At 35.9% G+C, this 12,673-nt stretch overlaps 2 protein-coding genes across 2 annotated transcripts; both read right to left on the minus strand.

The window, feature by feature from the left end:
* Window positions 1-1,458: 1,458 nt before the first annotated feature.
* ASNSD1 (asparagine synthetase domain containing 1) lies at window positions 1,459-5,800 on the minus strand. The gene is made up of 3 exons (XM_023528871.1): window positions 4,264-5,800; window positions 3,789-3,970; window positions 1,459-1,818 (listed from the first exon to the last, which is right to left on the minus strand). Exons 1-3 carry the CDS (start codon window positions 5,761-5,763, stop codon window positions 1,533-1,535), a joined length of 1,968 nt encoding a protein of 655 aa, XP_023384639.1. The 5' UTR covers window positions 5,764-5,800; the 3' UTR covers window positions 1,459-1,532.
* On the minus strand, window positions 5,495-9,660 carry LOC105289462 (ASNSD1 upstream open reading frame protein). Its single transcript, XM_023528914.1, has 4 exons — window positions 9,516-9,660; window positions 7,772-7,825; window positions 6,447-6,522; window positions 5,495-5,855 (listed from the first exon to the last, which is right to left on the minus strand). The coding sequence occupies exons 1-4, from the start codon at window positions 9,609-9,611 to the stop codon at window positions 5,785-5,787; spliced, it is 297 nt and encodes a 98-aa protein (XP_023384682.1). The 5' UTR covers window positions 9,612-9,660; the 3' UTR covers window positions 5,495-5,784.
* Window positions 9,661-12,673: the final 3,013 nt, after the last annotated feature.

Below are 12,673 nucleotides of genomic sequence, written 5' to 3' on the forward strand. Positions count from 1 at the left end.
TACTTTGAAATGATTGTTTGCTTGTCCTGGAGAGAGAAGCTGCATCCATGCGGGGCGGAGATTCACAGCCAGGAGCCCCCAGTGGGCAAGTCACAGCCTGGAGGATCTGAAGGGAACTTCCTGAGAGCCTGGAGGCCTGCTTCACCCAGCGTGGACACCCCGCCCTCTGGTAGCCCTCCACCTCACCTGCAGTCCACGGGTTTGAGCCGTTGGTCTTCAGAATCTGGGGGTGTGGGGCTGAGCCCCAAGGGTTCTCCTACCCCCAGCTGTGCTCTTGCAGACTGTGCCTCCCCCCTCCACCAGCGTCAGTCACTTGAAGCTGCTTGGATTTTTTTTCATACACATGCCCCGCCCCCTCTATAGAAGGCCTCACATCCTGCCCCTGTGGTCACCTTGCCTCTATTACTTTCTGCTTTCTGCTTTCACTACTTATTTCTGTGAAAACAGAGAGGCAGAGGCAGAGGCCCTGAGGTAGTCCTGAGTTGGAATCCCACTTCCAGCATCATTCTTTCAATCAACAAACCTTCATGGAACACTTATTATGAGCCAGGCACTGTTGGTACGGTGGTCATAATTGAATCATGTGGGTGGATGTCAGGTTGAGTGGAGTTGAGTGAATGAGAAGGCAGAGACAGGACATATGTACTTGAGAAGCAAAAGATGGTTAAGTAGAGGAAGTTGTAGGACCAGGGATGTGCATTTTAAATTAGTACAGACTAGAACATTTTAAATGATAGGAAGAATCAACAGAAAAGAAGAGGCTGAAGATACTAGAGAGAGGAGTATAAGGTTTCTGATAGGCAGGAACAATTGGGATACAGAGAACAGGTAGAGGCATAGCCTTTTGATGTGTGGACACATTTCCCTTTCTAGTGGCAAGAAAGGAGAAAGGATGGGTATAGCTACAGGTAAGTTAGAAGTTCTGGTGTTGGAAAGTAGAGGCAGTTCATGGCCTGATGAGTTTGATCTCTGTGAAAAGCTCAGGTCATAAGCTGAGAAAAGGGCAAAGAGAGGGACCTTAGAGATTTGTGGGACAGGAGAATGTTTAAAATAGTCTTCGAAAGTTCTGAGTGAGAAAACGAGTTGCCTAAAGAGATGAAGTATAAGTACCAAGTATTGCTCAGGAGTGTGAACCTTAAGCAAATTGTTTAGCTTCTCTAAACCTTAGTTCTCTCATTTGTCAAATAAGGCCATCTAAGCCATGACCCTGATGACAACGAATTGAGTTATTTTTTAATGTAGCTACAGTAAAAAGAGTCAGTAAAAGCTGCCTTCTTTAAGTGTTGCTGGTGGGACATTACCATGTAAGAGTTCAAAATACTGTTAATATCACAGTTTAAAATATCCGAGTTCTTTCAAGTATAATCTTTCTGTAGATGGTTAATTCGACTAAATTGGTTAATTAAGCTGCACAGTTAAAAAAAAATTCATGTAATGAACTTCGAGACCACTACATTATACAATAATAAAGCAGCAGAGTATTTTATTTTTATATAATCATTATTCAATAAATGTTATTACCTTGTAAAATATTACACTGTAATCTCCTTTTCAATAGAAAGGTTTTCTAAGGAAATGACTTGGAGCCTTCCACATTTATCAGATGCCTTTTCATTATTCTTCTCCATTTTTACAATTCTGGATCCAAATTGCATGGCCCGTTTCGGCAGAAGAGCAGAGGATGTAAGACCAAGCTCCACTGCTGCAAGACGTAAAATTAGTTTTTCACCAATTCCACGGGGTAAAGTCAAGTTTGCCTTTTCCCAAACCGGTAGGGAATTTAGAAAGGAGACAACATTTTCATCCAAGAAAGGAAATCTAAAATAAATAGATAAATATAACCACTATATAAAATGAAATCAATCTGTTACGATCATTTCTTTTGCATTTTACGCAATGTTAAAATTATTTTTGAGGGTGCTATTTTTCTCAATTAAAAAATATTCTGGTTATTTACACAATTTTATAGATAAAATTTAATCACATTAAGTATTTCACAACTTGTAATTTTAATACTCACACTACAAAATAAATTAATTTTGTCTAAATAAATTAGCCCTATGGTGTCAAGAAAATACTTCAAATTGTTTCATGAGTTATCTTTGGGAATGCCTTGGAAACAAGCATGTTCATAAGTCAGTTATATCTGCTCTTTATTATGTCTATGAAACCAATAAAGAAGGGCTCTATAATCCTGAACTTGGGAAATACTTACTTATGGTAAAACTGTATGTATCGAAATTACTTAATTACATTTAAACTGTTTAAATGGTGACGATCTGGTGCAATAGAACAAGGTATTAGAGTTTAAAAATAACTCTCTGCCTTTTTGGCTTCCCTGATTTCCTAGAAAATTCTGTTCTTTTTCTGTTTAAAATGCTTTAACATTTTCCCTTCTTCCCATTCTTCAAAATACAATAGTTACACTAGTGTTTCTATTTTACTATAATTTTATTCAAGCTCAGAGAGATTGGAAAAAGTAAAGGTATTTGTTATACGTAATATTTTATAAAAATAATTAATTGTAAAAGCATATTTAAATATAAAAATTTGATCAATAGATAACTGGTAATATGTATGTAAAAATACATAATAAAATGATTATTTAGATCTAGTCACTATATTATCTGTATGAGCAGTTTTAAACATTCTTCATACACATTTTTACTTGAGAGTATCATATGGCACCTTTAGAATTAACTGCTTTTACTAAATAAAATAAATTCCTTTTCTCTGATCTAGCTGAAATAATGGATTGAATCTCTCTCTGTCTCTGTTTCTCTGTCTCTCACACACATATATCCTTCAAAAGGAAAACATTTTAATGATTTTGTATTGTGGCATTATTTATCTGTTTATAAATAAATTTTGAAAATCATGCTAGAATAATGACACAGTAGTCAGAACTGGCAACATAACTATGACAACCATGTAAAGGCAACCATGGTTCAGTGGAAAGAGGGAACACTAAAGTAGAAACAATGAAGTCTCAGAAAAGGTGTATTATGTTCCAATTCCCACAAAACTTATTTGGACTCCCTGTCCTTGCATGCTTGTATTTTTGTAATTAACTACCACTTAATAAATTAACCTACTTGAACAAATCTCCGCTTTTTATAACTAAATGATACATCTTCCTTTATCCTCAATGCTTTAAAAAGATGTATTCAAGCACTTGTTTACTATCATCAGAAATATGTCGTAGGTAAAAATAAACCCCCACATTAAAAAAGAATATACATACGAAAGTGCCTTGATCTCTTTGAAGGTTTTAGGTAACTTGCAACATACAATTAAATTATGTTCAAAATACAACAGAGGGAAATCCAGTACTAGAACCACCATTTAAATCAGTATGGATCTACATATACAGAAATGTCTAGAGACAAAGCTGGGTTATATGACATTGGAGGAGAAAGCTTGGGAGTAGGGCCTATGCCCTTATTGGGAGGAAAGCAAACATTTAAAACAACAAAACCCTTTAAATAGCTTCTCTTGGTATTTCACTATCTCAGCTTTACAGTCTTTTTCTTTGTCGTCTTAAAAGCAAACATGTTATTGTATCATCTTTGAAAATCACGGAAAAGACATTTCTTGGAGAATGATTCTGGAAAATAACCACTCCTCTAACTCCTTCCCAGATTTGCTGCTGTCTTTGTTATGTAAAGCCAAGGTATTATTGTTGCTACTATTATTCATTTGAACAATCTTTAAAGAAAAAGGGAACCTAAAAATCTGTTTAGTTTATTATTTTTACAAAATTACCCAACACTCAGAGAATTAGTTACCTTGCTTCTTTTCCATGGTCACCAATAACTCTATCATCACGACCAAGATTTCTAGAAGAAATTCGACCCAGTTCCATCTCAATTTCTTTATTCAATCCTTCCAGCCCATGTGTCTGAAAGCGGGCACGATGACGAGAGTAACCTGCAAGTTGCTCATCTGCACCAATTCCAGTAAGAACTACCTATAAAGGTTTAAATAAATCCACATAAAAAAAAAATGTTACCTACTATACGGTATGGAAAACAACTAAGACAAAAGCAAACCTTAAAAATTATCATCTCAAAGACATTTTCAGAGAAAAACCACAAAGTCATAAAATAATAAAATATGCCCAATTTTTAAAAAGTCATAAACATTGTATTGTAGTTTAAGTGCAACTAAAATATGCTATATTCTTGCAACCTAAATGCTAAACACTTTAAGGGTCAAAATTAGGTCTCAGAAATTCTTCTGAGCAGATATACTGTGACATACCTTTGCATTGCTCTGATATGATTTCACTTCATCCTGGGTCACTAACCAACCAATTCCTCTAGAAGCAAACCAGACTGCACAGCCAATGCTATCATCCAACACTGTATCCAAGGGCTGAACTAAGTGACATATTCGAGTTCTTCTTAATTTTTGCAGTTCTTCAAGAGAAACATTAATTTCAACAAAATTCCAAATCCGGGAAGGGTTAGCAGCTTGCAGTTCCTTTAGTCCCGCTCTTCCTGTGATTCGATCTGGTACACTGAATTGTTTATCAGGACTAGCAGCAGCAGCAGCAGCAGCAGGAGCAGCAGCAGCACCACCACCACCACCAGCAGCAGCATTTTTAGAGGAGTCTTCAGAAAATATTTCACAATTTTTCTGTTTGATCCTTTTTTTGTTAAGACCAGTTGGTATAGGCTTTTCTTTAGTCATGAAAGCCACATTAAGAAGATCAATTGGTTCATCTAAAGGAATATGACGGTCAGCAAGGGTTGCAATAACCATGGAATCAATACCTCCTGAAAACAGGATTGCAACATTTGCTTTCCTATTGCAAGTTTTCAAAACTTTACCTGGTGTCAGGTTTTCATCCCTAGGTAAGCATAAGACTCGTCTCTTGACTGCAATACTCAGGACATCAATGAACTGCTGAACTATTTCTTTCATGTTTCCATCAGTTAGAAAGACCTGAAGTGTCTCTCTTGTAGGTGGGGTGCTGGAAATGTTACTGCGATGAATATCAAGTGAAGCTTGTGGCAACATCATATTTAAAGGAACAACAGGTTCTTTTAGATATAGATTGGCTTCATTTGCTACCACTGATACAAATGTTGGCAAGTTTGCTGAAATTTGAGTTAGGCTATTAACACATCCTTTGATAACATTCTCCTTAGAAATATATTTCCAAGGATACAATTTTAAAACCACGGATTTGGAAATGGAAGCAGATTTGAGATTGATTCTGAAAATTCCAGATGCTGGAACTTCTTGCCACTGATTGGCCAATTCAGACATTTGGGCACCAACTGAAGAGAGGCAGAAACTCTTGCCCAAGTTACTAAAATGCCAAAGCAAGCTACGACGACCAAAAAAATCTCTACCAAACCACAAATGATGACTAGATGCTTGATAATATATAAAAGACCAAGGACCTTGGACTTCTGAGAAAAGTGACAAAATATCGGATTCATTCTTACAAGAGGAAAGATAATTAAACATTATTTGAGCATCATTCTCTTTGGCTTCAACCTTTACTCCACTAAAGACTTCTCCATTCCACAGGAACACATTGCCTCTTTCATCTTCCACAGGCTGGGCAGTCAAAACACCTCTTAAGTGAAGGACATGACCAGAAAATAAACACTGGTAGTTAACATTAGACTTTAACAACTGTTTGCTACTATTGGGTCCCCGTCGTTTAAGATTATGTAGTAAATCCTCTTTCAAATCTTTGCTGAAATGTTCGACAGAAAAGCTTACAGAACAACAAATGCCACACATTGTTATGTAAAATCAAGTTGACTATTTCTTGATTTTGGTCTTCTCTAAGTTTTCTATTTCTTGGTATTCTTTTTTCAGCTCATCCAATAAATCTGTGGGGGAAGGGAGAAGAAATATTAAGTTAAATAAAAATTCTTAGACTTTTACCTAGTAATTCACAGGGCAACATAGGCTATTTACCAAGATCAAACCATTTGAGTATAATGCACTGTTGGCACAAGTAATAATGTACAACAGGCTTCTAATGATGAACGTTTTTATTTTTTAGGAAAATAGTTTGTTTATTAAATGCTTATTTTGGCCCAGGCAGTTTATTTAAAACCCACACGGCTTTGGAGGCTCAAAGTAATTCATGCAAAGTCATAAAGACTGAAAGTGATAAAAAGTTTTTTATACCTAGATCTGTCTAAAACTCTATAGCACACATTAATAATTATTGCTTTCTAACACATTTTCTACATTTTTATTTGATTTTATTTTTACCATAGTCTCTTCTTTGGAAGGCTAACTTGAAGAAAACCAAACACATTAATTTTATTAACAGGTATACCACCATTCAATCTTTAGCTATATATTAAACATTTAGATAAAGACAGTATAATTCAGGTACTACCATGAAAGTCTATAGAAAGCCTACAAAACACTTCCTGTGCGTTTCCATATAATACACCAAGAAAACTTACTTTTGCTTTCAGAAAGCATTTCTGTTCGGTCTGCAAGAAAGAATATGTTGCTGTTCTGTTGCTGTCTATATACTTTCTGCAAAACATAATTTAGGCTAATATTATGATTTGATATAAAAAGCAACAGATGTCAAAACTCTGAACCCTATTATCACTTATTCTTGAACTTCAGTAACATGTTCAGAATACCTTAGCATACAGATAAACAATCGAAAGTTAACCCATTTCATTATCCTGCCATCTAGTAATTGCTACCATTAACACAGGTAAAACTTTTTCCTCTGAATATACCATAATACCATTTTTCTTCAACTAAAAGGGCTTCTATTATAACTACAAATTTATAATTTGCTTTTATCAATGAACAATATATTAAGAATACTATTTTTCCTCAAGTTCTTTTACAACATTACTGTATGAGTCTAACATATTACAGTTTATTTGGTCAATTCTCAAGTTTTAGATATTTGTTACCAACTTTTCACTATTATAATTCAATGTTGTGATGAACATCTTTATAACTAAATCTCTGTGCACTCCCATGATTCTTTCCTAAATATCAATTCCTATAAATGGAACTGCTAGGTCAAACTGTTACATACCTTTAAGATTTTGGTACATTCTGCCAATTTGCTCTCTAGAAAGTCTGTATCAATTAAAATGTGCGTTAACCTCTAATATTAGACAAGTGATAATATCAGGATTGTCTAATCTGTCAGTTATCAAAAAATTTTTAAATGCTTTAAAGGGCTCAAAATCATTTTTTCATGAACTTTAAAATGTAATTTTTTATAGTATAACTACAAATGAAGCAGTATCTTATCTATGAATATATTAACGGAATGACATTAAATAACCAGGTTAAATATTTGGAAAATTTGTGTAAAAAAATTTGGGGAGTGGGAAGGAAAGTAATTTATCCTTTTGTTTTTCAATAATTATCCACTTTCTCTTAAAGGAATAGTTTCCTCTCTTCTCAGTATCTTTAAAGTTCATTTGTTTCTAAAGAAAACATCAAATTCAAGTACAAAATAAATATCAATAGTGATTACAGCTCCAAGATAGTATAATACAATTAGTATCACTCGGTTCAAAGGTAATGCGAATTATATATGATGGGAAAAAGATATCATCAACTATGATTAGCATATAGATATATATCTATATGTAACATAAGTATATGAAATCTTGGACACTTCTCACTTTTGCAATTTAAATAGATGGGGAAATCTTATAAATTATATAAAATTCTTATAACTTTAGTATATAGTTAAGATATAATCAAACCCTCCTGTAAACTATTCAGAATCACTCTAATAACTCACCCTGTTTTTCTTCAAGTTAGAAAGTTCATCCACAACAACTTTTTGTTCTTTAATCTACTGAAATAAAGAAAAACATCTTAAATCAGAGGTTCTCAGTGTATGCTCAAGGAGGGCCCATTAAAGATGAAATGGGATAAGGGGCTATAATGTACTGATTGTCCAAACAGGCAGTGTGTGAATACAGATTTTCAACATCAGTCTATGAGAGGGTGCAGGTGTGGAAAAGTTGAAGGAGGAAACAGTGATTAGACTTACAAAGTGTTAGCCCATTGAGCCCAGAGAGAGGGTTTGGTATTGGTAACTGGCATTCATGCAAGGGCCATCATTATTAAACAAAGTTTATACCTTTTACTTAAAATAAAAAATACGCACCAGTTTTTCAATGATATCTTATAAGTTAAGCTTTAGCTTTTTAAAATAAAAAATAGCAAATGGGATAAGGGGTAGGCTATATTCCTCCCCTCCAAATACCAACGCTTTTCACAATTTATGTACTAAATGGTGCAGCCAGGCATTCAGACCAAGCAAGTAGTACTAAATACTCTACAAGGGGTAGTGAGACCTATCACCTTCTATCTTTCCTTATTCATCTTTGTATGTCAAAGACTAGAGAGCAGGGGGTCTCACTTTTTATTACTAGGAGAGGCCTCAACTTAGTGTAAACTAAGTTACTGCCTAATTCTTTTCAGTAATGGAGGCAATTTTGTGAACATGACTTGTTACATGGTATCACTAGTGCCTCTAAAACCAGTTTTTATAATCTTTGTCCTACTTCACACACCTCAGGGATCTGTCATACATTAGTTTAAGTGGCTTGCTATGTTAGTAATCAGAATGGGCTGTGTGTGGTTTGAAAATTCACCCCACCGCCCCACGAGTGTATACACTTATTTCTCCAGTTAACGTAACAGTGTAGTTAACTGATTAGACTGAGTTGAACTGCAAGACCCAATTTGTACAACCTTCTTGAAACCTATGTTTGAACAATGCTTTCCTACTCATTTTAGGAATGGCAGGCATACATACATTTCTAGTTATTTCACACAAGGAAAGTGTGATACTGAGGGATTAGAAACTTGAAATGCTATAATCATCCCCATCTCCACTATATTTTTAAAGGTTCTGAATGTTCATGGCAGTTAAGATTTATATTATATTGGCTTCTCTACCCCTTTTTTGGGAGGTGTTGGAATAACCGGATACATGTTTCAGGATCATTGCTCTGGCTAACGTGGAGAATAAACAGATTGGAAGAAGGTAACGATGGATGAGAGGTCAATAAGGAAGCCTCTGCAGGGTTTCCAATGGTAGGCAGATGAAGGTGGCTGGTTTAGAATGGTAAGAGTGTACATAGTGATAAAAGGACATATGTGAAATGAATTTCAGAAGTAGAACGGATAGGACTTCGTGATGGCCATCAAGAATGGCTCCTAAGTTAACTGGCATAGACAACTGGAGGGATGGTGGTGACATTTTCTGGGGTGGAGAATATGGGCAGCGGAACTGGGGTGGGCAGTATTTCTAAAGTTTAATCCTAATCAAATTTCCGCCCCACTGCCAAATGGTTCTAATTTTGGGGAAAGTTTCCGGGTCTCCCTTAACTGTAGCTGTTCAGAGATAAGAATAAAAGGAGCAAAGCGGCTGGCGAAGCCGAGACTGGGCCGTGCTGCCGCGGTGGACCTCTTCTGCGCCCAGCGGCGCCCTGTCCAGAACTGCGGGCCTTCCCGCCTCGTCCTGTACTCACCTTGCTGCTAAGATCCACTTTGTGAGGAGCCGAGTTGTCGGTAGGGACTAGCCCGGCGCCGTTTTCCGGGCGTGCCTCTCCGAAGGGCATCTCCATCGAATGCAAAACACGCAGGATGCGGAGCCGAGCTCGCGCCCCTGCCGCCTCCAGCCCCCAGCCTCAGCGCGCGCACGCTCCCGGGGCACCACCCATTCCCTTTGCCTTTCCGGTAAGTCCTACCAATAGCGTCTGCGCGCTCACTGAAACGCCTGCGCAGTCCGGGTCTGGCCCGGGAGCAGTTCCGCGCTTGCGGACAGATGATTAGAGAGCGCGCGGGTAGAGCCGGGTAGTGAAGTCTGAGAGGTCCCAGAACAGTGCCCTAGCGGATCCGATGCAGAAAGACTTTTGTGACCTCTTCACCACTGGACTGTGAGTTGTGCGCGCCCCCCAATGGTAAATATGAGAATGGAAGCGCAGTAGAAATACTACTTAATATTTATTATCTAGGCAAGGATATGAAGCTAGGCCCAGATTTAAGAGAGATATGGGCAACGGAACTGTAAAGACTTGGTAAAGTGTGTTATTAGGGTGAAAAGAAAAATTCAGGATGCCTAGTTAAATAAGAATTTTGGATAAAGGAATACTATTTTTTGGTATAAGTACATCTCACACAGTATTTACAGTATCTCACTCCTGTGGGAAAAATTATTCAAAACTTGGGAACAGATAAGAGATTACTGGGTGTTCTTTCTATTGACTGGGCTATTTATTTTACAATTCTGTAGGGTCTGAGGTTAATCTGTAGATTTTTGTTCTGCAGAGATGCAAATAATCTCTATTTGGTGGACCAGATAGCCCCACAAAGTTATGATTTATTGTTCTGTAAGACATTAATCAGTATTTAACTCTGCAATTCTAGGCTAACATTTCTTTACTAATAGAGGCCTGGCTTTTCATAGACCCTTTAAATTTGTTTTAATGTCTTACCCGTTCCCTCATCAGTTAATGAGTTGAATAAAATTTTGACATATATTTATTTTTTTACATGAGAGACATGATTTTATATTTTTGAAATTATACTTTAACACCGGAAATCTCAAGTTTCCATAGAGCTGCCCAAGCGGACTGACATGATGGAGCCAAACCCTATGCTAAGTGTACCTTGTGCGTTGTTAAAGTCAAGGCTTATCTTTTATCGGCTCTTTGAGTAAATTGTAAGTGGTTATAGAACTAAGTTTACTATTTTTCCTTTTTAATGATTTGAAAATTTTTGTTTTTGTTTTTGATTTGTACACAGCTAAGTTATTCCACATTGGTAGCAACAGTGATTGGGAATTTGTTTTTGTGGTCTAATCATTTGGTGACACTGGTTGGATTATGGAGATCTAGTCTCTGAAAAGAGAGATAGCAGAGAATCCAGGTGTTTAGTCTTTTGGTTTGTCTTTTGCAAGCTCAAATTAATTAAGAATATTGTGTCCACTGGGAAGGAGAACGGCTTTTTGAGATCTAGGCTGGTGAGTTTTTATGTTTCTGTGTTTACATTCGACCTGGGAATGAGATTGTAAAAGTGAAGCTATAAACTCTTTGTGTGTCTGTGTGTCCGTAATTTAGAACAGCTCACACTCTGCTGTATGAGAATGTAAAATTTTTCATATTTCTGGAGGGTATTAATAAATTTCATAATGTCTCTTAAATTAAAGGATAGTCTATAGATATAAATATGCACTTGTATAAATCCCAAAATTTAAAAAAATCTCAGAATTTCTAATACTTTAGATGTGCTATACTTTTAAGGGGAAAAAAAAAGTCCTTCTTACAAAAACTTCTAGCTTAGAAACATTTGCAGAATCCAAGTTTATCTAATTAAGGTGAGTTTTTGGAGAAATCAGACTGGATTAATAATTTGGGTTTAAGAAAGTAAATGTGTTTATCAATGCAAAGTAAAATACAGGTATGTGTTTTATTTTTATGATATTTAGATTTGTTTTTTCATGAAGAGATGATTTAATCTGAATTTCCTAATTCTTATATTGTTTTACTGATTAAATAAGATGGCATTACTGCTATAGAATATTTAAGTTTATGACAAATGTAAATTTGTGTTCACTAAAGTGAGTAATTATTCAGACAAACTTTTTGTATCAACAGTAATTATGTTTTGTACCATGTAAGTTAAAACACAATTCCAAAATTTTTAGGTGACTTAAAACCCTGAGATAATATCAAATTGAGTGAATTAATGATTAATTAGATAACTAGATAATTTATTTTAAAAGCTGAATACTGAAACAATGACTAATGAAAGCATAATTTTAAGTTTCTATGTTTTTGCTTTTTGTTTTTATATGCCATAGAATGGCTATCCTTTTGGGTAATGTTATGGGACATGTTCATTTTTGCCACTTTCAGAAGGTATAAAGGGAATGTGTGTGGCTGTAGATAGTTGTGTTATGTATATTAAGGAACTTTATTTGTCTGCTAAAATGTGTGCATATGACAGCTCTCAATTATCTACCTCCAGGTCTCTCTATGAAATAGAAGTTATTAAATTGGTTAAAAGTTATAATTAATCTGGGTGGCTAAGATCACATTAAGGGCAAGAGTAGTAGAGAATGCAAAGTAGTGGGGTGAGTCTTGTTTTGCGAGGAAAAAGTTCTAAAGTAAAGTGTCACTGTTTCAAAATATAAAAGAGCACAATGAAAGAAAAAACACTTGAGGAATTACAGTAAGTTGAAGATGATTTGACAAAAGTGGATTTTATTTGCCTTGGTCTATAATACCTAGCCCTGAAAAGAAACTATGAAATATGTTTAAATTTTGGCAAAATACATTCAGTTTGGAAGGCTTATCACAAGATATATTGTTTAAAAACTTTACTGCCAAATATTATACCAAATAAAAACTAAAATTTGATATTTTCTTAACTACCTACCAGCTCCATTCCTCCAAACCTTTAGGGTTCACCACAATTGAGCTGATAGGAACCTAGGAACATGCCTTCCCCGACACATAGGATGACATTTTAATTATTGTTTGGAGATGATGGTGAGGCTTATCTGTAGGGCTGAAGAGACAGAGCTTACTGGTATATGGGTCTACTTTGTACCCCTCCCTCTTTGGCATTGTCTGCCAGAATGGGAACTCTGGTTAATGTTTGAACTGATTCTTTGACCCACAGT

The sequence above is a fragment of the Pteropus vampyrus genome, unplaced genomic scaffold (assembly GCF_000151845.1).
Source record: "Pteropus vampyrus isolate Shadow unplaced genomic scaffold, Pvam_2.0 Scaffold2, whole genome shotgun sequence".
NCBI classification, from domain to species: Eukaryota; Metazoa; Chordata; class Mammalia; order Chiroptera; family Pteropodidae; genus Pteropus; species Pteropus vampyrus.

What these genes read in the sequence shown, in the direction of transcription:
- ASNSD1 (XM_023528871.1), bottom strand. Translation starts at nt 5,763, where the DNA reads ATGTGTGGCATTTGTTGTTCTGTAAGCTTTTCTGTCGAACATTTCAGC. An exon ending in CATATCAGAGCAATGCAAAG is followed by an intron (nt 3,971 to 4,263) that starts GTATGTCACAGT and finishes AAACCTTTATAG; the next exon opens with GTAGTTCTTACTGGAATTGG. An exon ending in GACCATGGAAAAGAAGCAAG is followed by an intron (nt 1,819 to 3,788) that starts GTAACTAATTCT and finishes TATTTATTTTAG; the next exon opens with ATTTCCTTTCTTGGATGAAA.
- LOC105289462 (XM_023528914.1), bottom strand. Translation starts at nt 9,611, where the DNA reads ATGGAGATGCCCTTCGGAGAGGCACGCCCGGAAAACGGCGCCGGGCTA. An exon ending in CTAACTTGAAGAAAAACAGG is followed by an intron (nt 6,523 to 7,771) that starts GTGAGTTATTAG and finishes TATGTTTTGCAG; the next exon opens with AAAGTATATAGACAGCAACA. An exon ending in AATGCTTTCTGAAAGCAAAA is followed by an intron (nt 5,856 to 6,446) that starts GTAAGTTTTCTT and finishes CTTCCCCCACAG; the next exon opens with ATTTATTGGATGAGCTGAAA.